This window comes from Gorilla gorilla, chromosome 7 (assembly GCF_029281585.2).
Source record: "Gorilla gorilla gorilla isolate KB3781 chromosome 7, NHGRI_mGorGor1-v2.1_pri, whole genome shotgun sequence".
NCBI classification, from domain to species: domain Eukaryota; kingdom Metazoa; phylum Chordata; class Mammalia; order Primates; family Hominidae; genus Gorilla; species Gorilla gorilla.
The window spans coordinates 96,491,718-96,518,119 of NC_073231.2; the positions used below are offsets into that span (position 1 = coordinate 96,491,718).

At 38.2% G+C, this 26,402-nt stretch overlaps 1 protein-coding gene across 1 annotated transcript; it reads right to left on the reverse strand.

The window, feature by feature from the left end:
- Positions 1-806: 806 nt before the first annotated feature.
- TMEM64 (transmembrane protein 64) lies at positions 807-24,930 on the reverse strand. Its single transcript, XM_031013835.3, has 3 exons — positions 23,907-24,930; positions 10,376-10,531; positions 807-4,677 (listed from the first exon to the last, which is right to left on the reverse strand). The coding sequence occupies exons 1-3, from the start codon at positions 24,699-24,701 to the stop codon at positions 4,486-4,488; spliced, it is 1,143 nt and encodes a 380-aa protein (XP_030869695.1). The 5' UTR covers positions 24,702-24,930; the 3' UTR covers positions 807-4,485.
- Positions 24,931-26,402: the final 1,472 nt, after the last annotated feature.

Here is a 26,402-nt window from a genome sequence, read left to right on the forward strand (position 1 = left end):
TTGTTTAATATCACCATGCATATAATGCTACCCCTACAAATGTTAAATATTTAACTTAAAATACGGTATACCACTAATATACACTTTCCCCACACTCAGGATGCTAATAGGCACTGTCAACCAAGAAGAGCAAGCATGGCAGACAGTATCGTACAACCTTGCGTAACAAGCATACCACAATGTCAAAACGCTTATCTGATGAATGCTCCTCTACACCACCTTGGTGAAAGTAGTCTGCAACATGTGGCTATGTCTTGTGGCCCATTTTATAAACTAGCAAATAATTGTGGTCCAAAATGGCTAACAAAAGGTGTACAACAGTATTGGAGCTTCTACAAATAAACAAGGACAAATATTGTTCTTGGTGCTAAGATGAAAATGTTATGGCAAATGGAATGTGCCTTTTAGGAAACAGTCATGGAAATAGGGTAGAGATCAACAGAAAATTAGATTAGTTAAAGTCCTTTGACATTATGAAAAGCATCATAAATATTGCCACTGGCTGGGACAAACGACTAACAATTGTTTGGCAGTTGGCATTTCATGACTTAAAGATATAGAAAAAAACTGGAGTGAGTGCCAATTTAAGACGTCAGAATAACTTCTCCTTAAAGCTTCTTCAAGAACCATAAGCACCCCATGGAGGGTCAATTATCAACATTCTCATTTTTAGGAGTACATCCTCCCTATCCCTTGAATCACTCCTTGATTCAGGATATCCCCTGAATCCATCCTACATGACATGTAGGGTCTTTTCTCTACATCCATTAAAGTATAAAGACAAAGAAAGAAAAGCAAGAAGAAAGTAAAATATAACCTTTTATTTTCTCAGGCACACAAGTGATTTGGATACCAATTATCAAGACATTTTACTGATTTCCCTTTAGAATGATGTATTTTAAATCTTCAGCCACCTTAGAAAAAGTTTGCAGCAATCACTTTGCAATTCATAAGTATCAGGTTAGAATTTAGTTGTGGAATAAGTTAACAGTTTATGTTCAATATGTGAGGTTATTTGAACTCCTGAGTTTTAAATATCCTGTGGAACAGTGATTCCTCTCCCTTCTAATGGCTTTTCAGATTAAAGCAATGACTTTAAAAAGATTACATCCTAAAGACTTGATTACAACAGAAATGGACCAATCTAAAAATCAGATAGTGTTATACTGAACATCATTCTGATATAATGAGTAGCCTCTGGCTGAAACAAAATTCCACCAAGGCCATCAACCAGGTTAGTACTGTTTTTCCTGGGGTCTATGTAAAACTCTCCTTTTCTCTGGAAATGCTGCTTGGCTGTGAACAGCAGGGATTTACCTTCACCAATCTGGCACACACCTAACAACTTTCTCAAGCATTCTAAAGATATCCCCAGAGCTAACAAATATTGACATATGTTAAGTCACAGCACCTTTCTCAAGAACAGTCCAAATCAGCAGTGCACATTCACACACACAGGAATGCTGGGGATATGCTTATACCTGCACCACTTAGTTACAACAAGGGGAAATAAGAGTAACTAATGAACTTAATAGCTTCACAAGAAAAATGTTTTATAGTCATATACTTGACCCTATCAGGGAAAAGCCACCTAAAAGCATGTGTAGCTGGTTACAAAGTGCATCAAGGGAGAGAATGGCTGGCTCTGAATAAACCCACAGTCACTTCTGAACATAAAGTACACATTCTAATGACAGAGATTTGGTAATATTATTTTCACAAACCAAACAGTACAAATTTCAAGTTATTTCACAAATCAGATGATCAAATAAAAATGGATATGAATATGCTTAGTAAATTAGCATATACTTTTTTTAAAGGTGCTATTGTAAAATAACCTACATGACAAAATTTGGCAAAGAGTAAACAAAATCATTAACAATAAACCAAAAAACATGTAAAATTTAAGAAAATGCCCAAAGAATTAAAAAAGAACACATATTTCATAAGATTCAGAAATTATATATCATTTTTTAAGTGTGCATTAAGCAACTTTATACTGCACTTTAACAGTCTGAGAAATTTGACATTTCATTTCTATACATATACATGACTGGAGACATTTTATAAGTACATATGACTGACAGCAATATTTGGACAACATAAAAGTATCCTGTAGATATGTGTTGCTGCCATAAATCTGGGATGCAGGATTAAAAATGGAGTAAATAAGGCATGACAATGCTTTGCACGATTTATTGTGAGTGCAACTTAAAAACCCAGCAACCAAATTCACCCATCAAGTAGCAGGACTATAAGGGACTATTGTTTACTTGGATGCTGGAAATGCTGAAGAAAAGAAAAACCACAGCCATAGAGTGGTATTTTAGAAACAGTCAATCCATACTATTTTAAGAAAAAAATGGATGATTTATTATATAAAATTAAGATTGGCAGAATACAGAAAATTATTTCTTTTACCTTTACATATTTATTGTTAAGTACCAAGCAAAGTGTAACAATTAGAAGAACTCATTACAAACTACCAAAATGTATTCATTTGGTGAAATTATTCAAGTCACAAATGCTAAGTAAATAAATGTACTTCAAAATACGTGAAGTGTAAAACAAGTATGAAAACAGTGATCTTAAATAATGATTCCTTTCACAAAAACTAACCAACAAGAAGCACAAGAAAAAGGTTGTCAGGTTAGACAGAAAAAAATAAATCAAATGTATTGTTGGTTGGGATTGCTAAACTAAAATCATTAAAAACCAGCAACTAGGATTCAAAAGAGAGAAAAAAAACCGAAATGAGTAATTAGGATTCAAAAAGAATAAGGGTATTCCAATACTGTATCTATTTTCCTACTAATAGCAAGAAATGAGGATTTAGATGCCAATTATGTCCTGTAGACCCAGGTGCTCTCAAAGTATTTGCACTGGTCTTCTAGGTATGGACATATAAATGAACTTTACTGTTATTCAAAGGTGAGAAAACTTACGCATTATAAAGGAAAGGAAAACAATTATACCTGATAGAGCAAAAAGATCACACATTAAAATGATCAAATTCATCTCTAGCATAAGACTAGAATAATCTGCTTCCAAAGAATTCCTTTGTACTTTAGTCGATGAGGGCAAAGCTTTCACCGTAATGAAAAGGCAAATGGGAGGTCTCTGATAAGTTGGAATCATCACAGCAAAAAAAGAGATACCTACCAGAAAATTTGCATTAATATCTATAACCTCATTTGTAAAAAAAATTCATTAAGTTTATAAACTATTTTAAAAATAAAATGAATACATATGTAATATGAATCATATGCCAAATTATATTCTATAGTCATAAGTGCTATTAATAAATACATTTGATTCATGCTACAAGAGAAAGAATTGAGACAATTTCACATTTCAGAATTCCTGAGTCTTATCAGAGAAAAACAAGTACTGAAAAAACAAACACAATAAACCTACTTAAAGTAGGGCAAGTAACACAAATTTGGGCATTAACTTAATATCATATTTATAGTTTTAAAGCTGAAGACTATGGGAACAATATATATGTACTTCATGAAATTATAAACATGTTTTTAAAGCTTGGTTTTTAAAAAAGGCGTTTTGATCAAACAAGGCCACCTGAGTGACATCTTCAATGATGGTAAGCCCACCATTTTAAAGGAATAACATCTTTATTTAAAAGCCTAATTATTAATATAAAAAGGAAAAAAGTTGATTTTAACAAAATGTTTTAGTAAGACTGCAATGGGACAGCCCTTTGATGAAAAATCTAAGGAGGGTAAAGCCAACATAACTGAATTAGAACAAGAGTTCCAATTTTGAGCTACCATCCACCAAATAATTTCCCTTTTGCTTTGCATATTACACAGTGAAAATAAACAGTTATATTAAGAGCACTTCAGTCCCACAAGGTAGGATTTAAGCTTTGTGAATAGGTGTAAATGGCCCTGTAACAATAAGATGCCTGCAAAAATACATTCAACTGAAAATTAATGTCTGTTCTTTAACTAGTAAGGAAATGGGAAGCTAAGTGGTCCCACTTAAACAATAAAACAAAACAAAACAAAAACCACTGTTTATCCTTTCTGGAAAGACTACCAAAGCAAAGAACATCCAATAATATTATAAATTTAAAACTGCATACTTTTACTCATCTTTACAAGTAGGAAAGATGCATACAAACTACTCATGGGCTTTATAAATAAAGACACTAAGCAGAAATAATATTTGGGTTATTTCTCTGTTCGTAAATACCCAGAAATAAAACAATTAAAAAACACTAAAGTGCAGACCTATAGGCCAATACAGGCATGATAAAGAGGTGCAGCCAAATTTGCATCTACATTTACACTTACATACCCAGAAAATGATTCTTGCTTTAAAAAAAAAAATTGTGCAATTTAAAAACCAGTCAGTTTTGTTTGTGCCGTAATACAATTAGAACTTGTCTCTGCCCACTAGTGAAGTGACTGCTAGACCTTAGATAGCACACTAGGCTCTTGACAATCACGTATCTCATTAGAATCATACAACATTGATTCCACCTCCAGAAAATGTTAGGGTCCTCTTGTTGTAGAATGAAGAGCCACTGGTATTTGGTTGATTGCCTTTAACCAGAGAAGATTTCAGTTCCATTTCACAAGCTACAATAGCTGCATTCAATTCCACTTGAGCTCGATGAACTACATAAAACATGAGGCCTATACTTATAATAATCTGTGAATAAAAATAAAACATTACAGTTATCAATATTTTATACAAAAAAAAGAGAGAAATAAATCCAATAAATATTTGGCTTAGAAATGCTTCAAACAGGGTGCTTCTCAAAGATGGTAGGTAAAGGGTTATACATTTTTAAATAGTTTACACACAGTTAATGTTTATTCTTTCCTTTGCTGCTTCTCCTGGTAATGGAGGACCAAAGTCTACAGGTAACCATGACATGGTATTAGGAAAACACACATTCCTTTTGGTTCACTTGATACAAGCCAAACCTGTCTCTTTGTACCAAAAAGCTTTCTTCAAGGAATAAAAAATGTCTACAATAGAGGTAACAGCTGGCTAAACTTTGTTGGTATAATTAATGTAGTATTATACCTTTGCATGACTATAAATGTCCATAGGTATTTCTAAGCCCACTTAGTGAGAAGCACTACTATTTGCAATGAACTACCTGGTGAAGACAAAATTAAAAGTATTACAGACCACTTAAAAAAATGAAATGCCAATAAACTTCCAAAGAATTAACAAGAGATTGTGAACAAGTAATTGCCTGTACTTAGGAAAAAACAAAATCAGAGGAAAACATGATGATTATTTAAAAATGTTAGTCAAAGGGATACTAGAAAAATCATCACACTGATCAAATTGAAAGTCAGGTTTCTAGTCTTAGCTTAGCTATTCACTAGTGATGTGTGATTTAGGGAAGCTTCAGTTTCTCATTGTCCTATAGGAAGCTGTGGTCCCTCTGTACTTTTTTTTTCTTTTTTCTTTTTTTTTTTTTTTTTTTTGAGATGGAGTCTCGCTCTGTCGCCCAGGCTGCAGTGCAGTGGCACAATCTCGGCTCACTGCAACTTCTGCCTCCCGGGTTCAAGTGATTCTCCTGCCTCAGCCTCCTGAGTAGCTGGGATTACATGCATGCGCCTCACGCCTGGCTAATTTTTGTATTTTTAGTAGAGATGGGATTTTACCATGTTGGCCAGGCTGGTCTCAAACTCCTGACCTCATGATCTGCCTGCCTCAGCCTCCCAAAGTGCTGGGATTACAGGCATGAGCCACAGTGCCCGGCCCACTTTAGCATTCTATGTACAGTTCCTCAGAATGTCTAAGCAGTGTACATTTTCTAAATGAGTTTTATTCCAAAGTTCATTTGTAAATCAGTTCTTTAGGATTTGGAGCAAACACAGCAGGTGTTATTTAATGTCCCAGCAAGTTTACAAAGGCTGCTGTAACCAAAAGTGATACGGAAATATAATACAATTTCAATGAAATCTACCCATAATTATAACATAAGCTTTAAAGGGAAAGTATTCTAAATCCAAGTGCTGAGGGTGGTTGGGGGAGGAGATAACAGAAGCAGAGCATACTGGGGGTATGGTAAGTGTGAGAGGGGAGGAACTTGGAACTTGCACAAGGGGGTGCCATTAAATGAGTGCCCATCACTCAGTAAAATCGTAAATAAGTTAGGCATCTTAAAGCTGGGTCTTTAAATTCTGTAATTGTTTTCTGTTACTTCTCTTAAAAGAAACAAGATATATTTACTGAAAACTCCTAAGTTTGCTATGTATCAACAAATGGAAACACCATGTAAAGAGATGAAAAAAATATGGGGGCGGGGGCGGGTGCTTTGTGAATTAGATGCTACATTCTGTTTAAGACATGCTGAATTTGAGGTGCCTCTTAGATATCCAAAAAAGTTCATGGATGTCAGTGAAGGGGTCTGAAGCTATGGAAAGAGGGCTGAGCTAAAGACAAGTGCTGGGGAGTAGGATGAGGGCAGGGGGAGGGTCTTGACCCAAATACACATATTAGCAACCATCAGAGTAACTGGATTTGCTGTAAAAAAGTTTTCAGAGTAGGACTAGAAAACTTAAGCTAGGATCTTCAAAAACACAGATATAAGGGGTGAAAGGAAGAAGTTAAGCATAAGCTAGGCAAGTGGAAAAAAAAAGTTAAGACAGTGGTATCAAAGAAACTAAGGAAAGAGTGTTTTAAAAATGAAGGCACTGTCAGGAGTCTTAGACTACTAACACGTCAAGCTAGATGAGAAATGGAAAGTACATCTCATTTAGACAAGCTTACTGACAGCCCTAAAAAGAGCAGTTTGAGGGAAGGAAGTGGCAGGGCCACAGATAGCAAGGGTGAAATGGTTACATCTTTAAGTGGGACTTTCCCAGCTGCACTTCTGATCCCAGGGCCTGACAATTTGTACTGTCCCCCAACACACCTTCCCCATCTTCCTTAGCTGAGTGAAGTGTTAAAAAGGGTTTAGAAAATGGAAATAGATAGTATAGACAATTGTTTTAAAAGTTTCCTTATTAAAATGAAATCAAAGAATCAAACACAGGCAGAAGGTCAAGCCTCATACAGAAAGACAGGCATCTCTTAATGCTAACTGGAAAGCAAGCTAAGCAGGGGCAGGAACATAAGAAGTTAACAGATTTCTTATATGAAAATTCAGGGGTTTCTCAGTTGAAGGCTTCTGATTTTTCTGTTAAGCAAGAGAGGTAATCTGCTGACAATAAAGATGGAAACAGGTGAAGGAGTCAAAATTGTGAGGAGAAGTGAAGATAGTTTAAAATAATTAACTATTTCAAGACAACAGCAGGGGAGTGAGAAGACAAAGGAGAGAGATGGGATGTGGGGCAGTGTCGAGAAACTAGGTGAAGATTTGCAACCATGAGATAAATATCAATGTGTCTGGTTACATGACTTCCCCAAAAGAATAGGGGCAAAGCAGATAAAACTTGGATGTATTCAGGTTTGGGGTTTTGGTTAGTAGATACATAGAAAAATAACAGGCATGGAAGAGTAACTAAATAGACCACAGAATCTAAGCTGGATTTCAGTACAGGTTGAGCATTCCTAACCCAGAAATTCCAAACCTCAAAGGCTCCAACCCGAAGTTTTTGAGCACTAACAAGACACTCAAAGAAAATGCTCATTCGAACACTTTAGATTCCAGACATTTGGATTAGGGATACTCAACAGGTAAGCACAATGTAAATATACTGAAATCTGAGGAAATTCAAAATCTAAAACATTTCTGGCTGCAAGCATTTCAGATAAGGGATAATCAAACTGTATAAGAAATGGTTGTGGCTTCCTATGAACAGTTATTTTGTATTGCTTTATTTTAGGCTGGCAGCCATAAAACTCAGAGGCAAATTTGTGGCTCGTTTCTAGAAAATAAGAGGAATCTCATGAATATACTTATTCTGCTAGCTTTAACCTAAGCTCTCTTTTTTTTCTTTTGTATATATTTTGTAAGCTGCATTAAATGCCTCCTGATACAAATTAAGCTGTAACTAATATCAATTAAATCAAACAAGCGTAAACATGTCTTCACTTCTTTTCATAAATCCCTAGGCTAAGAAATATGTGTTTTCCCCACTGTCTTGTATTCTAAGCTTAAATTTTCCAGCTTAGCCAAAGGGTGAGAAATCACTGAATAAAAGAAGATTCTATAGTTTAAAAAGCATCATGAACTTCATTGACTATAGTTGAGTAATTTACTAAGATGCATAAAAATATAAAGTTTCAAATAGTAAAAGTTCTCTCTAAGCTACTAACAATGAGGGATTCTAATTACTCAAATGTAAAGTCAAAGGGAAAAAAATGTTACAAATAGATTACTTATTTTCAGGAAACTACAAAAAAAATGCTTAACTTCATACTAAAAAAATCTGAGAATGCAATACATATTAGATAATTTACAGTTCTTTGGGACGATCATAAATGTTAATTTATATACTGTGCTATAGATATAATGCATAGGAAGTTTAACTTTATATGATTAGCATGCTGTATTAATATATATAAACCAACTGTAACAAAAACATTTAACTTAGATTCAGACTATCTGAAGAAAATATAGCTTTGGGGAAAAAAGTAAAGAAAAATAAAAACTGACTCTTTGCATGTCAAAAATATTATAAAATTTTTCTTAAAGCAAGTACTCTTATTGATAAGCTTTATTTAGGCAATATTTCAATGTAAATATTCATGGTTTTACTTTATGTACTAAACTTGTACCTCATAAGCGCAAAGAAAATTAACTCTGGCTTTATTTTATCATAGTATTTTAAATAAGATAGGGCCTCAAAAACTTGAGAATAATGCCACCAAAATTAAATTTGTAATACGGTACCATATACTCAATAACAGTTAAGTTAAAACTAACAAGTTAAAAGACCAGTAAGTCTGGAGGACCATTTCAATAGTATTATTTGCTTAGAGGAGTATAGTGTTGTCCCCTGTATCTGTGGGGTATTGGTTCCTGGAGCCCCCCAGATTTCAAAATCTGTGTATACTCAAGTCCCTTACATAAAATGGCATGATAGTTGCATATAACTTTTGCATATCCTTCCATGCTTTAAATGATTTCTACATTACTTATAATACCTAATATGATGTAAATGCTATGTAGTTATTGTAATACTTTTTTGTGCTATTTTTTATTGTTGTATTGTTATTTTTAATTTTTTTCCCAAATATTTTTGATCTGTAGTTGGTTGAATCTATGAATGTGGAACCAATGGATACAGAGGGCTGACTATATTCTACTGGTTTTGAGCACAATCTCTAGAACCAACCACCTTGGTTCAAATCCTGGCTCTACCACTTATTAGTGGGGACTTTAAACAAGTTACTATCTAATGGTGTCTTTGTGAACCAGTTCTTGTGGATCAGAGATAGGGGGCTTGATTTACAGCACTTGCCATTTCCCATGGTGTAAATATTCCCATCATGGGCAATTCAAGCTATCAATGTGATGTCACTGAATGCTGAGTTGGGAAGAGATGTATAATACATAACCAGCTCAAGATAATAAACATCTGAAAAAAAAAATCTGTACATCCTAGGGTTTTGGTAGGGACTAAATGAGCTTAAATATGTGGCATAGAAAGCATGGAATAAAGGTTAACTATCATCATCATCTTACTAGTTCATGAAAAATTATGATTTTCTATTTTGTTAAATCTCAGGAATAAAATCAATCACAAATAAATTTTAACTATTTCTGCATGCAAATTTAAAGGCTCTAAAGAAATTTGCCTATGTGGCAGTGTTTTCCTCTTTCATCAACTTCTTATGTAAAATTTTATGCGCCCCAAACTATATTACAATCTGCATGGTAATAATAATCCATTATACAAGTCTTATTTGGACTTGTAATAGAAAACCATAGACATTTTTATGAGGTAATACTTTTTAAAACAAATCTTGTTTCACATCAAATTGTACTAGAAAGAAATTTACACTCTCAACATAATACTAAAAAATACAAATAGGTGAGTTTCAATAATTTGAATATAAATAATAAAATAAGCACTCAACTCTGCCCAATCTTACTGAAATTATTTTCAGATACACTTCACACAAAATCAAAATATAGTATTTGATTTGTGATGACTCTGAAAATAATCACTGCAAAAATAACCCTATTTTTGTCATTCTTTTTTGCCTCTTTAAGAGGATTTTTCTGTATCAATTCAGTTCTACACACTTGCATATATCCACACAATTAAAAAATTTTAATGTTGTCAAAATATGTAGTAGTAATGAAAGAACCAAGAAAAAATCTAAAATGGAAAAACCCTCTGATTATTTTCAATGAAATCTGTCAAATCAGCAATGCCATACAAAAAGAAACAGAGAGAAAAAAAGAGACAACCCTTGGCCTTAAACTCACCTGTAAACAAAAAACAAAATATCCACTAACACTCTGTTCTGCAATGACATCTTCCATTGTCCGCAGGGTGGTACCCAAGTAAGAATTCAGAAGCTGGGTAGGAAGCAGTCCAACCGAAGATGCCATCAGATAGTTGGGTAATGAGAGATCAGTAATCTAGAAGAGTAGATTAAAGGGAATGATTCATTACCAAGTAAAATTTCAATTCAACATAAAAAAAATGTGTGTATTAAGTCTAACTAGTGGTATTTCCTTGGGAAGGAGCTGACATCTTTACAACAGTATTCTGAGTTTACAAAATGATTATAAAGAGAATACATGCAGAATGTAGAAAATTTAGAATGAAATAAAAGTAAATTTTAATATTCTATTATACTACCATTGAAAGGTAACATTTGTGACTATTTTTTCTTTCATGTAAATAAAATCCACACATTGATAACTTTGTAAAAACAGTTTTGTAAGTCTTCCTCATATCATTAAACATTTTTCATAAGCATTCTTAAATAGCAGTGTGGTCGCTGAGCTTTGAAGCCAGATAACCCTAGAATGGCATTCTGGTGCTGATAATTCAATATGCGACTCTGTCTCTAAATATCTGTTTTGTTTTGTCTGGAGACAGAGTCTCGCTCTGTCGCCCAGAGTGGAGTGGAGTGGTGCGATCTGGCCTCACTACAACCTCCGCCACCTGGGTTCAAGCAATTTTTCTGCCTCAGCCTCCCAAGTAGCTAGGACTACAGGCACATGCCGCCACACCGCTACTTTTTGTTGTTGTTGTTGTTTTTGAGACGGAGTCTTGCTCTGTCGCCCAGGTTGGAGTGCAGTGGCCCCATCTCAGCTCACTGCAAGCTCCGCCTCCCGGGTTCATGCCATTCTCCTGCCTCAGTCTCCCAAGTAGCTGGGACTACAGGCGCCCGCCACCATGCCCAGCTAATTTTTTGTATTTTTAGTAGAGATGGGGTTTCACCGTGTTAGCCAGGATGGTCTCGATCTCCTGACCTTGTGATCCGCCCGCCTCAGCCTCCCAAAGTACTGGGATTATAGGCGTGAGCCAGCATGCCCGGCCCTACTTTTTTGTATTTTAGTACAGACAGAGTTTCACCGTGTTGCCCAGGTTGCTCTTGAATTCCTGAGCTCAGGCAATCCGCCCACCTCAGTCTCCCAAAGTGCTATCAGTTTTTCATCTGTAAAATGAAAATCATCACCAGCTTAGATGGCTGTTGTTAGGATCAAAAATATTTCTAAAGTATCTAGGAAATACCTGGCATATGACTGACACTCAAAAAAGGTGAAAATTATCATTATTATGCAATTATACTACTATTGTGTGGATGTAGCACAATTTAACCACTCCTGCTGTAGAATATTTACATTGCTTTATTTTTTGTATATATGTAATTACACATTTATTTTTGGCTATTATCAAAAAATTCTAAAATTACAATGACATCTTTTGGATATTAACCTCTGTGGTAAGCAACATCTAAAATATTCCTAATGACTTCATCTCCTGGTATTCATGCCCTTGTGTGATCCCTTCCCCTAGAGTGTGGGCTGGACCTCGTGCTTACTTCTAGCAAACAGGCAAGAGCAGAAGTGAGGAGATGCCACTTCCAAAATTAGGTTACAAAATGAATAGGACTTCCACTTCTTCCTCAAGCAAGTAAGCAGCCATGCTCTAAGTAGCTCCCATGGAGAGACCCAATGTGGCAAGAAACTGATGTCTTCAGTCAATAGCTAGCAAAAATAGTCTGGAAAAATAGCCAGTCAATAGCCTGGAAGTGAATCCTGCCCCAGTCAAGCCTTAAGATGACGCAGCCCTGGCCAAAACCTTGATTGCAGCATTGTGAGGGAGCCTGAGTCAGAGGTACCCAGCTAGTTGCACAGGAATTCCTGACCCAGAGAAATTGTGAGACAATAAATGATTGTTTTAAGCTACTAAGTTTTGAAGTGATCTGGTATACAGCAATACATGACACATGTATCTTAACTCTGATAGGACAGATCACTAGGAGTAGAATTATTGGTTCAAATAGTAAAAAACTTATTTTCCAAAATGTTCACAATGATTTAACACACCTGTCAGTATGTGATACATGAATGTGTCCATTGTGTCATACTGTTACCAACTGTAGGTATTAAATTCTAATCTTTCTTATTTTGATAGGAGTAAAAATGATGTTTCATCATTAATCTGTACTATTTTATATTGACACATTTTCTACATATGTTTTTTATTCACATTTCCTTATGGCTTCATTTGTTCACATTTGCTCTTTTTTATGGGGATGTTAAGTGTTTTTCTTGTTTATTTGTAAGAACAATTTATATAGTGAGGGCAACCTCTTGTCTATTATATGTAGCATATAGTTTTCGCTAAAGTGTCCTTTATCTCTTAATTTTATGTTTTGACACACAAATGTTTTTAAATTTTTATATAATCAAATATTATCTATTTTTTCCTCTTATTTTTCCACTGTATTTAGCTTTAGAAAATGTTTTAAGAGTCTATTGTTGGTTTCTACTTATATATTTCTTCTGATTATGTTTTCCTTTTTAGCATTCACCACTTATTCCTTCTGAAATTTATTCAAATTAAAGGTGAGGATATAGCCTGATCCCTCCCCTTTCCCAGTAGCCAATTTTCCCAGCATTAGATACTAAATAATCAATAACTTCTCCATGGACCTATTATGTATACTTCAGCAGAAATAAAAGTTACTTTATATAAAAAGGGCTTATTTGGAGCTCTAATACTGTCCATGTATATTTTAAATCTTGTACTAGAACTAAAACATGGGTATCTCAAATCTCGTACTGAAACCAAATTGTAATAAAGACTACCAGTTAATACGTGGCAAGGAATTTCCCATTCTATTCAAACTCCTTCTTTACGCTTCTTTTAAAAATGGCCATAACTGTTCTTGGCCATATTCATTCTTGTAGATCATTCTGTCACTCAAAAAAAATCAGTAAATTTCATATTGGGATTAAGGCAAATCTGCAAATTAATGTGGATAGACCTGAAATCTCTACAATATTAGGTATTCTTATCCAGAAATTTTTCTATAATTACTCAAAATCTTCTTTTATACCTCTTACTAAAGTTTGGTCACTTTATTCACATATCTCATGTATTTCTTATTAGTTTATTTCTAAGCACTTCATGTTATTATTGTTGCCACTACTACTGATTTTGAAAGTAACTTTTCCACATCCCCATCTGAGTATTACTGGTATATAAGAAAGCTACTGGCCACTATATTAAACTTTTTTACAAATTTTAAAATCTGATATTTTAATCAGCTATAGGTGAATCTATAACTATTAATACAACCAAATCTAAAAATCATTTCACATTTTCAATAAAACTACATTCAACTCTATTAATAGCTAATGAACTGGAGATGCATCACTGCTGATTTGGAAAGAATATTACAGTGACTGGTTGTTAACAATCCACCTTATCGATCACTGACTCAATAACTGCTCATGCGAGATGCTCCAAGAAGTGCTTGGAAGAGATAAAAAGACACAATGCCTACCACTGATGGATTTACACACTGACAAATACACATAAACTACCTCAGAAACAGACAGAACGGGGAGCATTGAGAAGGACTACATGCTGAGCATTAAAGAATAAAGGATGAAAATTAGTTGTAGAAGTGGAAACCAAAGCGTAACTTTTTGGGAAGAGAGGGATTCAAGGCAGACACTGAAAGCCTAGTATGAGTTTAGCAAGCAAAGATAGATAGGATGAGGAAGGCAGGTGTTTCAAGAAGAGAATGAACAAAAGATGAACAGCTTCCAAATCATTTTATTTTATTTTATTTTATTTTTTTTGAGATGGACTCTCGCTGTGTCGCCCAGGCTAGAGTGCAATGGCAGGGAAAGTACAGAATATATTCATAAAGTTGGCAGTACAGCTAGGATTGTTTATAGGACACACACAAATCCCGTAAAATAAAGACAGGAAAACTACATGGGGTGATACTTGTTGGGGCCTTGGATAAAAGAGGAAGGAGCCTATACTCAGAGGAAAGGTACCAGGGAGTCTAGTCAAAGAATGATGTGAATGGAGCTAAGCTGAGCAAGGTTCCTTCTTCAATTTAGAGCACTTACAGGAGCAGAGAAATTTCTTTAGAATAAACATGTCAAATAAAGAAAATGAGAACATATGACAAAAATGAATGTTATAAAATTATATTGCAGTTAATAACAAAACATTACATATTGTGGAAGTTATCTTTAAAATAAATATCTCAGTTCAAAAATTTCAGAATGCAACACTTCTGGCCACAACCTTTACCTTTAAATGTAATGAAGTTTCTCTAAATAGAACACATAATTGACATTCACAGATGACATCAATAATATTCAAATTGGTAATTTAAGAACAGATTTCCTAAATGTGAAACAACTCCACCACTCAACTCAACAAGACCGTTGCCCATGCATAAACTGCATAAACTGAAGTTTATCAAACCTTTCATGACCAAACCTTACCCTTGGGAAACAGTGTTACTATGCATACATATAATTTTAGTTAATAATCATAAATATTTTTGCTGGAGGGCTCAATGCTTTAACCAATGGAGCAACACAGTAACATACATATACACAGGTTTTAAACTATTAATAAGTTTATTAAAGATGAACAGCTTCCTCCAGATTATTTTATTTTTGTTTTATATATATTTTTTTGAGACAGAGTCTCACTCTGTTGCCCAGGCTAGAGTGCAATGGCACGATCTCGGCTCACTGCAACCTCCGCCTCCCAGGTTCAAGCGATTCTCCTGCCTCAGCCTCCTGAGTAGCTGGGATTACAGGTGCACACCACCACACCTGGCTAATTTTTGTATTTTTAGTAGAGGCCGGGTTTCACCATGTTGGTCAGGCTGGTCTCGAACTCCTGACCTCATGATCTGCCCTCGTCGGCCTCCCAAACTGCTGGCATTACACGCGTGAGCCACTGCACCCGGTCTATTTTAATACGGCATTTTCTATAAGCAAAAATTTTACTCAGAATCTCCATCTAGCTCAGTCTTTGACAAACATATTTGGAATACTTGTTCCCACAAGGAGATGCATCCAGCCTTCTCTCCCCAGTAAGTCTTCAAGCACCAAAGTTATAAAATTCTGTCTCCTTGTTCTACTTTGTAGAAAGACATTAAACATGAGCCTAGATCAGTACCATTGGAATTCCTGCCTGCAGTACCCAGCATTTTGGCTCAGGAGTTGTATTCCAAATCAAAGAACCCCTACATTTCTCAACCTAGGATATCGATGCTATCTTGCTAGTTAGTTTCTATGATGAGATACCACAGCAAGAGTTTAAGGGATGGCAAACACCACCTGATTGCTGTCATCTCATGTTTTAAAAACTCTAGAAGCACTATAAAATTATATATCCTCTTATTCCCAGAGGTACAGTGATATACTTGGAGATGTGATTCACTTAACTGGGTCAGGAGGGGTTAACATGTAGAACATCACTTCACCACTACACCAAATAGATCCTGAAAACAAAGAAGTACTCCATCTGGGAGGGAAAAAAAATGAGAGGAAAAAAAACTAATTCTGAAGAGCAAGAGCTGATTCACCTCTGAACACAGCATTTTTGGAGCTGACAACAGAGAACCTCTGTCTTCAGATCATTCACTGAAGCTGGGGTTGTGGTCGGTCCTCTTAGGCACAGCACCAAGCACAGCTCTCAGGAAACCTGACCCAGCTCTTCTGCTAAGATTATAGCTTTTTACACAATGGCTTTACCACTTTAATTTAACCCACCAAGAAACTTTGTTTTTACATAGAATATCTTGGCATGGATGTAATAAAAAATATAAAGGTGACCAGTATTCAGAAGACCTCAAATTTTATGTGCAGCTCTGTGAATCTAGCATTAATTTTGGCAAATTATACCTTCCTGTATAGACTTGTTGCTTGGTATTTGGGATGCTGCTTATTAACAAAGTTACTGTTAAAATATTATAAATTCCAATTAAAATACATTATATTATATACGAAAAAATCATGAATCCCTATAGAAAAAAATCATGAATCCCTATGACTGTTAAGAAAGGATTGGTCAAGAGAAATTAAAATGACCAGTTTGGTCTTTTCATCTAATTAATATTTACTGACAAATTATTTTACTGTACATATCCCCAAAATACTTCCTATTAATATTTCAGAAAAATTGGGGAACAGAGAAAAAGAATTCAGAAGCGGCAACTATTTTTCACTCTCAGAAAATCAAAACTTTAAAAATCAGTTTCAAGAAAAACCTTAACTACCTATTCTCTTTCCTTTGCTCCCCAAAATACCTCTTCATCTTTTCTGTGTTCCCAATCTCAGCGGCCCTAGCTGGAGACCTCATCAGTCAGGCACATAGCTAATTCCTCATTTCCCACATTCAATATCTACTACATCGTGTCAACCGCACCTTCTCTGGGGAAATCTATCCACCGTCTGGGCCTATTTCTAATTCAGTCTCCTCTTTGGTCCTGACTACACAGACTCCCCCACTCACTATCTATGGTAACCCTGCAGAAATCTTTTTAAAAAGTGAGCCTAATCCTGCTTAAACTCCCTCCTACTGCCATGAGGTTCTTCAGAGTGCAAAGTGCTTCATGATCTGGCCTCTGAGCATTTCATGCATCCTGTCACACTATGTCCCAGTCACATCAAAATTTTCTCAGTTCCTAGAACACTACTTGCTCCCCTTTCCCTCTGGGCCTTTCTACATTGTTCCTTCTGGGGAGTACAACAAGCACATCCTTCTTCCCACTCCATTTACTCTGAAAACTCCTACACTGTCTTTCACTACTCAGTCATCAATTACTCTAGGAAACCTTCCCAGATGCCCCAAGTCTTTGTTAAGTGCTTTCAAGTGCTCTGACAGAACACTATACTTCCCTGTCCCCTTTGCACTGGAGAACAACTGAAGATTTCACCATTTGTTTGCCCCTCAGTCCTTTCCCAGACTATAAATTCTGTGAGGAAAGGGATCTGTCGTTCTTGGTCCTCATTGTGTCCCTAGATCTTAACAAATGCCTACTATCTATTAGTTGCTAAATATATGTTTATTGGAGGTTGGATGTATCAACACCAATAATGTTTTATTCATAAATATGGAAACCTAGAATAGTTGCCAGTTTATAAACAAGTTGGAATGCAATGTCCATTTTTAATTGGATTTTCAGAAATTAAGAACACTCTGCCAAACACACAGAAAAAATGTTATAAATGAAAATTAACTTATTATCAGCAAAACTTACACCATGATTTACCTAGAATGCTATTTCTCCACTGGAATGCTACCACCTCAAGGGAGAGACTTTCTTTTATTCACGGCTACACCTCCAGCATTTAAAACAGCAGCAGGCACATACTAGGCACCTACCAATTATTTACTGAATGAATACTAAAAATATTTCCAGAAACCTCCAAGGTGAACCTAATGTCAAGGCTAAGACCCTCTGGTTAGGGTCTCTCAAGCAACCCTGAGAGTACTGAAAAAAGTCTTGCTACTGGAGAAAAAAAAAAAAAGAACAAGAAGGCCGCAGCAGTGCTGAGACCCTACCCTAACAGCTAGAGAGGGCTTCAGGGTAAAGAGATTTCTACTGACAGAAATGGTTAGGTCAATGTCTGTCTACAACACAGAAGCATCTTCACATATGCAAGCTTTTTCATGAGTTCACTGTCCCTAAATTAGGAACTGCTTTTAATGGTTCCCAAATATCTTAGGGAGGGGTCACCAATTTATTTGAGAATCTGGTTTAACCGCCCTTCCACCCTCCCACCCACATACACACAGAGGCCTTGAATCTTCTCCCAAGGGGGGAAAAATGTATATCTTATTGTACATAATTTCTGTAACACAAGTTGAAAAGCTTTTCTCCATACAGTCTGACATACTATAGGTTTGTTATTTGTACTAAAACGTATCATATGCCTTCTATATATATCTAAGACCCAGTTCTAAGCAGGAATAAAAAAGATACAAAGATAGAAAACCACAGCTGACTGTGCAGCCATTAAAAGTCATGTTGTAATACATGTAATAACAAGATGTTCATTACTTCAAGTAAAAGGTCACAAAAATCATTAACTCAATATTATATTAAAATACGTATCAATAAAATGCAAAGAGAAAAATAACCACTAAAATGTTAATGATGTTTTTCTTTGTACTTGCTATACTTTTCAAAGTTTTTACAATGAATACATACAGACAGAAAAAACAAATATTGTTAAAACATGTTTTAATAACCTCTTTGCTTTTAAACAAATTTTTTTTAATCTAGGAAGCGTTAATAAAACACACTGTATATACATTAATATAACAGGCTAGAGATATAGATTAGTGAATTGTAAGCCTACATATGACACAAAAACTGCAGAAGCTGATGAGATAACTAAAGAGACACAAAGAGGGGAAAACAGTTTCAAGGAAATAAAGGTCACCTGCATTCAGTGGTATTGTGAGGTCTCAGGATGTGCACTGAGATGACATTACACAACTTGTTCATCCTATCTGACCCTTAAGGGCCAGACTCCAACTCTTTCAAAACACAGACTGTGTCTGCCTTTCTATTTTGCCTGAACTGTACCACTGGCAGGGAATCATTACACTTTAATAGTAAGAAGAAATCATCATTAGATACACTGATACAGTGACAAGTATTATGACCCATCATATCTTTTTCTGAATCTATGGCTCTATCTACAGCACAGAATAAGAATTAAGAAAATAAGAAAACATATTACAGAATAAGAACTCAAGAAAATGAGAAAATGTGTATTTTTATAACACATACTATCACTAAACTGTTAAAAAATAAAAGGTAATGTTACACTGTTGCTCAGAACATTTGTCTTTTTAAAAGCAAACTCTGACCTCATCTGTACCCTCTCATTTTACAAATAAGGAAAACTGGAGGCCAGAATCATTAAATCACTTCACCAGGGCTACAAAGGAGCTAAGACAGAACCAGAAGACCCATAGCATAAGCTAAGACTATACTGTATTTGTGGTCTTAGAGTCATTTGCCAAAAACTTTTATTTAGTTGTAATAAATTTCAGTTCAAATATAAACTAAATTACTAAAAGTAATTTATCTTCTTGATAGCTCAATGCAAACTCTAAGAAAACTTGAGAACAGTTATATCTGCTTAAAGTTATGATGACATCTTTCACTATTATTATTTCAGTCAGTACCAGTTTTACAGCTCCCCGGCTCCCTCCAAAACAAAGAATCTATTTGTTGCTTCAAACCTATGGTGGGCTCATATAAATAACCAAAGTAACTGGCAGTTTGGTAACACACAATTCTATAAAGCCGTTCCCTAAGTAGTGAGCCAGGGTGATGGATAAGGTCTTGCACTTTAAAATTTACTCGTTTCTATTTTGTTTGCATTTTACACACAGTACCCATTTATTGCTTTTGTTTAAAATTTTTTTTCTCTTAAATAAAAATACAAGATATATGTGAGAAATTAAGGGCCTCTTCCTACAGTTGCAGGGGCTCAGCCTTGGTAGCTGTTTTGTTGGTGTGACTCTAAGGCAGAAGTTGGCAAACTTTTTCCATGAAGCACCAGGTGGTAAACAGCTCAGGCTCTGTAGGCAGTAGGGTCTGTAGTAACTACTCAATTTGCTGTTTTGGCTTAAAAGGAGACACACATAGCACACACATAAATGAGCACAGCTGTATTCCAGTAACACTATTTACGGATGCTGAAGTATGAATTTCATATAATTCTCATGTATATGAAATATTCTTGTGATATTTTTTCCAACCATTTAAAAATGGAAGAATCAATCTTAGCTTGTATGCCATACAAAATTGGGCTGTGGTTTTCTGACCCCTGCTCTAACATCTGGGATGATACCTAAGTCAACTGTATAGAACCTTACCCAGTCCTCCATAACGTCTGATCTTTAAGGTGCTCTAGGACAAGTATTCTATAACTGGAATCAGGATGTGTCTGGGAAATCCAGCTCTTCTTGGACCAACACTAGTGCCTGGATAAGTTAATGACTCTAAACATTTACTAACTGTGTAATCTTGAGCAAGTTATTTCACCACTGTGCCTCAACTGCTTCAGCTATAAGATGAGGATCAGGGCTGAAATGAACAGTAAATAAGTTATGTGTGCATGATTAAACAGTGCCTGGGAATTAGTTAAGTACAATGTAGGTATTTGTTAAATTTTTTTAAAAAGTAGCTCAACTTCACTGTCCTCATTTTGGAAGGCAGAGGATGGTGAGAAAGAAATAGTAAATAATGAGCAAACTATACATTTTATCACAGCTTTGCAGCAGGTATTATTAAACACATCCCACAACAGAAAGTATAGCTCAAAAGAGTAACTATAACTACTTCAAGATGACACTGTAAATGTTGCAACTAATCTGATTTCAAGTTTCTACCATGCATGGGAGAAGGGGAAAAAATGGTTCAGAGGAGATAAGCAAGGGAAAGCACCTTTCCTTCTTCCATATATTATCCTTTACAATCAGCTCCTGCTTCTAAAATGTGAATACAACTACCTCCACCACTACAAACAATAATAACACTTAACAATTACTGGGAAGTGACTATGAGCCAGACAAAATACTTAATGCCTTCACTGTATCAGCTTTTTTAAGCCTCATAACTACTTTATTTTACAGATGAGGAAATGTAGAAGGCCAGATGGCACAGACTAATTCAGGATCATCTATTTCCAAAGCCTGGGCCTCACATGACCACTACACCTAACTTCTTTGAGGTACACCCAGATGAATTTCTCTAATTATGGGCACACAAAAAAAATGAGTTTTAACTGGAATTTTTTTCTTTTTTTTTTTAAAAAGGATGATTTCAAAGATAGGGAGGGATGTGGAAAACACAAGAAAGATCCCTAGAAAAAGGGGCAGCTATGGTCAGCAAGAGGGGTATGAGGTGGAGAGGATACATGAGGAGGCAGAATGGAGTTCTAGAAGGCAGAAAGTCAAGTCAGACTAAAACCAACATCAGCCTTAACTAAGCTTTCTTTTCTTTCACATATCTTGGGTGAATTCAGTGAACTGTTTTTGTTGAAAGGACTACTTCTGTAAGCAGGCAGTTCAGAACAATAGGTATAAACAGGACGTAACAGACCATATCCACGGGCTTCACAGTCCACCCTGCTATGGCTATGAGTCAAAATTTTACAGTAAGATGCACCATATCAGCTGATCCTGGGTTCAAACCCTAGCTCAGCCACTGGGTAGGTGGGTGACTGAAGAAGTTCCTGGATGGTTGAGCCTCTGTTTCTTTCTCAGTGAAATGGTGACAATAATACCTATTGCAAGAGGCCATTTTTCTTTTTTTCCCTTCTTTTTTATTGACCACACAATGCTAAATTGAGAGTTGTCCCTTGTCAAGCTCAGTTTCAACTACATGATTACCTTAAATTATTACCAAGCACAAAATACAACTTCTTAGTTACATACTTAATATGTAAGAGACAAAATCAAAAGAAAAGCCTACCTTATTGTCAATCGATAAATACATAATGAGCCCTTACTATTTACCCATGACTACACCAGGCATTAAATATATATTGAAGAAATAAAGAGGTGGTTGGTTGAGACCCTGCCATCAGACCATGGTTCAAAGTTTGACTCTACCATTAATTTAGTACCTTGGTGACCTTGGGTCATAACAACAGAAACGACAAAAGCCAACACGTGTTTGTTAAGCCAGGCTCTGCTGCCTGTATTCAGCTCATGTAATCTTCTCAATAATCCTATGGAAGTAGGTATCATTACTTTCCTCATTTTACAAATAAGAAACTGAAGCCTAGAGAGAATAAACAACTTGCCCAAGGTCACTAGATTCTAAGCAGACAGCAGGACTTCACAACACCAGCCCTGTGCTCCCAACTAGTAGATACTAGTCTATAATATGTGCATAATCAACTTCTGCAGGGCTGGTTTAAGGATCAGAAATATGTGGAAAGAGCCTAGGACAGTAGTTGGCACACAGTAGATGGACAAGAAAAGGCCCAAGGATACATGCTACATTGAAACACAAACTAACAGAATCAATCTACTTAGGTTCCTTAGCCCAACCTTCTTTCAAAGTCCTGGGACAGTTTATTTATTATTACCGAAGACTGGGTCAAAGTTCAAGTTTATATTTCATACTATAGGAGGGTATGAAAAAGAAATTTAAGACTAAGACTATACCAAACTACTGCTAACACTAAACTTTATCTCTACAGAAAACCCCTTATCTGTTTCCACTGCCTCTACCAAATACCATTCCATAGTCATTGCTGCTGTTGCTTGGAATCAAGAGGTTTGCAAAAGGCATTTAAAAGAAAAGAAAAAAGAGAAAGATTTTAATTTCATCACAAAGAGGTAGATTGGTTAGAATTATTCCTAATTCAAAACAAAATGAGAAAGTTTCCAGAAACTAACAATAATTTACTTTTTGAAACAAAACAATGCATCAGAATCACTTAAAATACATCAATTCGTATGGTTTTGAATGCAATTATCTCTTTATTTCAGTACAGTTTTAAGTCTAGCTGAAGGGTTAAGTTCCTGGGAATCTACATAAACTCTTGGTAGTTCAGAATCATTGAATTTGGGGAACATGGTAATCTACTTTTTTAAGTCCTTCACTTCAGAAAAGAGAAAAGTGAAGCCAGACAGGGTCAGTAACTTGATCCAAAGTCACAAAGTTTGTAAAGACCAGATTCCTTTCTTCCAATAAGATGATCTCTTCACTAGCAGTGTTTCTATCCTAAATCAGTTGCATGGAGATGCACACTAGCTATAGAAACTTGAGTAAGCAAAACATATGAATACAAGGACAGAAAAGAGTCTATAATGGTGCATATACAGAAGAAAAATATATGCTAACTGAGCAAAAGGTTATGTTTTATTCACCACCGCGTGATTTCGAAATGAAGTTCCTCCAAAGAAAGAAAGATAAACAGTAGGATTTTCTTCTTTACATCGCATTAAAGCACAATTACTTGAAGAAGAAAAAGCCCATTTCAAATTTAGGAAACTCCAAAATCCGGAGTCTGCAACTAGCTCCTCCACTGTTTACTGAAACACTTCTTTTGGTCCATGTCGCTAAAAACTTGAATCAAAACCCTGGATGTATTTATGCAAGCAAGAGAGAAAGCTTTCCTCCCTAAATGTTGCCAAAGCTGCTACAAAAGATGACAAGTATTAAAGATAGGCATTTCCATTCACGTCCCTGCATGCCTATTGTTAAGAGGGCTTTTCATTTTTAATTACATTCCCATCCCGAAAAGAAACATTAGTTTTTTATCTAACAAACTCTCTTTCGAGGCTCCGCGTTAGGTATGTTTTATGTGTATGACAGATTTCCCAGGGTGCGATGGAAAGTAATCGTAACTCCTGCCGTCAATGTCACTTCTCTGCTGGTATTTATCTGATAGAGCGCCCTCCTAGGGCCGCCACAAGACCGCTCAAAAAGAGACTTGGAGAGGGATAGGCCAGCGGGACCCCACTTACCGAAAACACTGCATTCTGAAGCCCAAAAGGTATGGGTGTCAGTCTGGCCAGCGCCACCACTTTCAGGCCGCTTCCTCCCTCCACTACGCGAATAACCGCGCTCAGCTTCTCACTGCTCTGGATCCTGGCGGCCACCCAGGCGGTGAGGAGCCGCTTGCAGACCACATGGGCGATGAAGGTGCCGATGAGGACGCCCACCATCATCAGACCCATGCCCAGCACGAAGCCGTACAGGTAGCCAGCGGCCACGTTGAGCACGATGTAGCCCCAGCCGCAGGGGAAAGAGACCACGATGAAGCCCACGACGAAGAGCAGGACCCCCAGCAGCGAGTCAAGGCTCTCCACCCACAGCAGGAGGTGCTGAAGGTAGCGGCGGACCAGGGCCAGGGAAGCGAAGCACAGGGCGGCCAACACGCAGACCAGCACGAGGCTCCGGCACCAACAGGTGCTGCCGAGGCAGCAGCAGCGCCAGTTTCTCACCTCGGCCACGCCGACCACCAAGCCGCCGCCGCCACTCCCGGGGCCGCCCGCCAAGGCCCCGCCCGGCTCCGGCAGCTCCGAAGCCTCGGGCGGACCGTGGCGCTCCAGATAGGCGCCGAGCAGGGCGCCCGAGGCCGCCGCTGCTGCCGCCGCCGCGCTCGCCCCGCCCCCGCGGGGAAGGCGGTCCGCCGGGCCGTCCCCGCCCGCACCCCGCGGCAGGGCCCAGCGGGCCGGCAGCTCGGCGAGGCCCGGGAGGGCGGCGTGCTGCAGCAGCCGGGGCAGCGCCTGGAGCAGGATCCCGCCCGGGCTCCGCATGCCTCGGCCCAGCGCGGGCCCTCAGCCGTCCAGCCCCTCCGCCGCGGCGCCCGTTAGGCAGCTGCCCTTCATGGCGCCCGGTTCGCCCGGCCTCGACTCCCTGCGTCCGCTCAGGGGGGTGGGAGACGGCCCGTAGAAGGGCGCGGAGTCAGCGGAGGAGCGACGGCCAGGCGGGGAGTGAGGAAACTCCGGCCCCAACACCCACGGAGCCCACTCCGGTGGTGCCCGCCCCTTGTCGGCCAGAGGGGGCGGGGCCGCGGGCGATGGGGCGGAGCGGGCTGTGTTCTGGTCCGCTCCCGTGACGCGCTGCCCGCCAGGCTGCGGGGGTCGCGGGGCGTCCGCGTGGGCCAGCGGATGCCCACAGCTGCGGAGGGAAACCGCTGGGAGGGGAGAAGGAGCTCTAGGAAGAGCGAAGCTGCAACGAGGGGAGAGCCGGGCGACGGGCAGGGGCCCAGGCGCGCTCCCCGACTTCCCACAGGCGCGCGCATGCCTGCGTGTCAGGGCGCGCGCTCCCCCTCTCGGACCGAGGCGACCCCAGTCCATGAGCGGCTTGGATCCTCGCCCGTTCCCTCCTGGTCGTTTCCGCAGTAACCTCTTATCAGAGCGGGCAGCTGTGAGTGGCGCTCACATCCGCCGCTGCCCTGTCGAATTGGGGAAAGAGTTCTTGTGTTCTGAGGAGGGTTTGGCTATGGTCCTTGACCCTATTCTTGTCTCAGACTTGCGTCCCAGGTATCGAGGTCTCCCTGTGTGTTTCATATGGCTTGGTCCTTTAGGAGCTGGGAAAATTAGGCATAAAGTCCCCCCACCCCCTTGACAGAACGCCCCTTCTGACTCCAGAGGTCCTTTATCGAGTGCCAGGCATTGGTCTAGGGGCATTTGAAAAAGATTCACTGAAGGACATTTTTAAGAGTTCGCTTTCTCAGAGGGCAGCTTCTCAAACTCATTCGCTGGTTTCTTTTCCTCTTTCCGCCTGTTTAAGGTTAGTGTTCCCCAGGTCCTCTTGCCGTCTTCCTTTTCAGAGTTTCCTGAGCCATCTCATCCAGGCCCAACAGCTTTGATCCTGCCCTGCCCCCCATAAGAGGTGACCCCTAAGTGAATGTCTCTGCCCACACTTCCCAGCTTGTGGTCCGGCCTGTGGACACATCCAGGTGGAATTCCTGCAGGCAGCTCAAACTCAGCAGAGCTTGGTAGATAGATGATCAACTTGGGCTCTGGTGGAAATCACGTTTAGTAACTGGTCAAACAATCAGTCCCTGAATCTCATTGTTTCTTTTTAAATTGCAAAATGGAGATAATGGTACAACTTAGCTTCGTAAGAGTGTTGTGAGGATTAAACAAAATAGTAAAGTAAGGTGATCAGCACTATGCCTGAAATCAGTCGTCAGTAAATGTTAACTATGTGATAGTATCCCTCATTAAAAGTGTGATCCCCCATAGACCGACTCTTCCTTCTGGGTTTCATATCTCCGTGGATGACCTTCCACCCAGTTGCCTGCCAGATAACGGACCAGGACACCTTAGGTCGTTGCTGATCAGGCTCCTGCTTGCTGGCTGATCAGGCTCCTCCATGCCATTCCCTCCTATCCACCCTGGTTGGGCTGAGTCAGGTAGAGTCCCTACTAGGTGCCAGGCAAGTGCTACATCCTTCAACTCCCTTTTCCAAGCCTTGTGACTCGCACGGAGGAGCAGCTCATACTGCTG